Source organism: Myotis lucifugus, unplaced genomic scaffold (assembly GCF_000147115.1).
Source record: "Myotis lucifugus unplaced genomic scaffold, Myoluc2.0 scaffold_464, whole genome shotgun sequence".
In the NCBI taxonomy this organism is placed as follows: domain Eukaryota; kingdom Metazoa; phylum Chordata; class Mammalia; order Chiroptera; family Vespertilionidae; genus Myotis; species Myotis lucifugus.
This window is the reverse complement of record NW_005871512.1, coordinates 127,437-130,009: the sequence shown is the minus strand read 5'-3', so window position 1 is coordinate 130,009 and position 2,573 is coordinate 127,437. Positions and strand designations below refer to the sequence as shown.

Here is a 2,573-nt window from a genome sequence, read left to right as displayed (position 1 = left end):
ATACGACTGTCAGCTGATTTCTCAACAGAAACTTTGCAGGCCAGAAGGGAATGGCAAGAAATATTCAAAGTGCTGAATACCAAGAACCTACAACCAAGAGTACTTTATCCAGCAAAGCTATCATTCAGAATTGAAGGTCAGATAAAGAGCTTCACAGATAAGGAAAAGCTAAAGGAGTTCATCACCACTAAACCAGTATTATACGAAATGCTGAACGGTATCCTTTAAGAAGAGGAAGAAGAAAAAGGTAAAGATACAAATTGTGAACAGCAAACATGTATCTATCAACAAGTGAATCTAAGAATCAAGTGAATAAATAATCTGATCTACAGAATGAACTGGTGATTATGATGAATCAGGGACATAGAAAGGGAATGGACTGACTATTCTTGGGGGGGAAAGGGGAATGGGAGATGCGGGAAGAGACTGGACAAAAATCGTGCACCTATGGATGAGGACAGTGGGTGGGGAGTGAGGGCGGAGGGTGGGGCGGGAACTGGAAGGAGGGGAGTTATGGGGGGGGGGGAAGAGGAACAAATGTAATCTGAACAATAAAGATTTAATTTAAAAAAAAATGTGTCAGGTGTACACGCACACCTTTTCCCTCTCCTTGCTTTTCCCTTGTCTTCAGATGGTTCTGAGCGACCCTGAGCAGACCTCCCTCTAGACCTCACTTTAGGGTCCCATGTAACCTCCTAGGAAAAGGCAGGCCGTGGGAGGGGTATGGGGGGCATGTCTGACCCCCGGGGCTTCCTGCCTCCGTCAGCCCCAGCGGGGAGCAGGGGAAGCGAGTGAGGTGGGTGGAGCGCTGCTGGCCTGAGCCGTCCCAGACTCACACCTCCTGACCGGCAGCATCACGCGGGGAGCTCCTCATGGGGCCGCCACGGCATCCATGCCTCTGTGCGCACACTAGTCTGCAGCTGGGTGTTATTGGTCCGACCGCTCCTGCTTTGCCCTCTGAATTTGGGCAGCTCTTAGAACGTGAAAGGACAGGCGATGCTGAGGAGGGAGTTCCCGGGGTGCTTCTGTGTGACAGCCCATCAGACAGTAGATTTCCCTGCCGGGTTTTGAACACTGTTCTCATTTATCTTCTCACTTGATCATTTACCTCTTCACGGGCTGCATGTGGACTGTGTGGGACCCTGCCCTGGGCTGCCCCTGAGGGCCCCTGTGGAATGGGGGGATGGGCACGCACATTCATTCTCTGTTCCCTGGCAACATGTTACCACAGATGGGAGGCTTCCACCATCAGCACTGTGTCCCCACACATTTCTGAGCATAGCCGTTGGCCTCCGTATCCCTGGGCTGAATCAGGTGTTGGCAGGGCCCGCTCCCTCTGAGATGCGGGGCAGATCTGTCCCTTGCCGCCTCGCGTCTGGTGGCTGCTGGTGACACTGGGCCTCCCCCCGAGCTCTACACCAGCATCTGCAGGTCACTCTCTGATCCAGGTTCACATCACCTGTGTGCGTCTCATCTCCCCGTGCCTCCCTTAGAAGGATACACATGGCTGAATTTAGGGAAGAATACCGGGTAACTCCCCACATCAAGATCCTTAACTTAGTTACTTCTGCAAAGACATGCAAGGTGTCATTCAGGGGCCCTAGGAATTAGGACGTGGATACATTTTGGGGGGCCCTTTAAGATCCACCACAAGGGCCGTGGGCCAAGGAGTGCAAGTGGAGCCCCCAGAGCGAGCACAGCCCTGCTGACACCATGATTAGCCCGGCGAGACCCTGCTCAGACTTCTGACCTCCAGATCTGTACGAGCCTAAGTTTGTGTGTTTCCAGCCACTAAGTTGGCGGCAGTGGTTACAGCAGCAGCAGGAAACTCATACCGACCCGAAGCCAAGGTCCGGGAGGAGGGCACGTGGCCTGTGAGCAGAGAGCAGGGCGGCGGGCGTGTCTGCAGAGGCAGCAGGCACAGCCCAGCATCCTTCCCCTCTCCGGCCCGCTGTTTCTCAGGAGAGGTACACCTGCCCCAGCCTGGCCTTGCACCCGCGGGAGCCCGTGTTCCTGGCCCAGACCAATGGCAACTACCTGGCCCTCTTCTCCGCCGTGTGGCCCTACCGGATGAGCAGAAGGCGGCGCTACGAAGGGCACAAGGTACCGCTTACCTCCCCCCCTCACCCCCAGAATGCTGAGCACTGTCCCCGGAGCCTCCCGCCACACGATGCCAGCAACGGACTCTGCCTCGGGGCTCAGAGAGCACAAACCTCTGTCCAGCAGATTCTGTTTCTGTGTGGCCTGGTGTCCACTCAAGGCCTGGGCGTATCTGGCTCTGCCCCGTATCTGGTCTGCCCCGGGCCCAGCTGCAGCGGGAAAGGTTTCCCCTGATTCCGCTCATGTGGACCTGTCTCAAAAGGTTTAGGGGAGGGGGGCAGGGACAGTCTCTAGGCTCCGCCCCCCTTTTCCTCACTGGAGAACCTGCCTCCTGTGGGGGGAAGGCCCCTGGGCCTGGGGAGCTGTGCCTCCCTTGGGTACCCATTTGAGGTAACTGGGAACATGGCCACACAGGAACCCGCCCTCTGGGGGGAGCTTCGGGCTCCTGCCCTGCTGCTCCTGTGGGGGGGGGG

General features: G+C 56.4%; 1 protein-coding gene across 1 annotated transcript in view; it reads left to right on the top strand.

Annotated features, from left to right (window-relative positions):
• The window catches only part of WDR25 (WD repeat domain 25), a 134,743-nt gene extending 132,375 nt beyond the window's left edge, over window positions 1–2,368 (top strand). The window contains exons 7-8 of the mRNA XM_006103115.3: window positions 1,963–2,103; window positions 2,363–2,368. Of these exons, the coding sequence (XP_006103177.2) occupies window positions 1,963–2,103; window positions 2,363–2,368 (147 nt within the window). The remainder of the gene's footprint in view (window positions 1–1,962; window positions 2,104–2,362) is intronic.
• The last annotated feature ends 205 nt before the right edge of the window (window positions 2,369–2,573 follow it).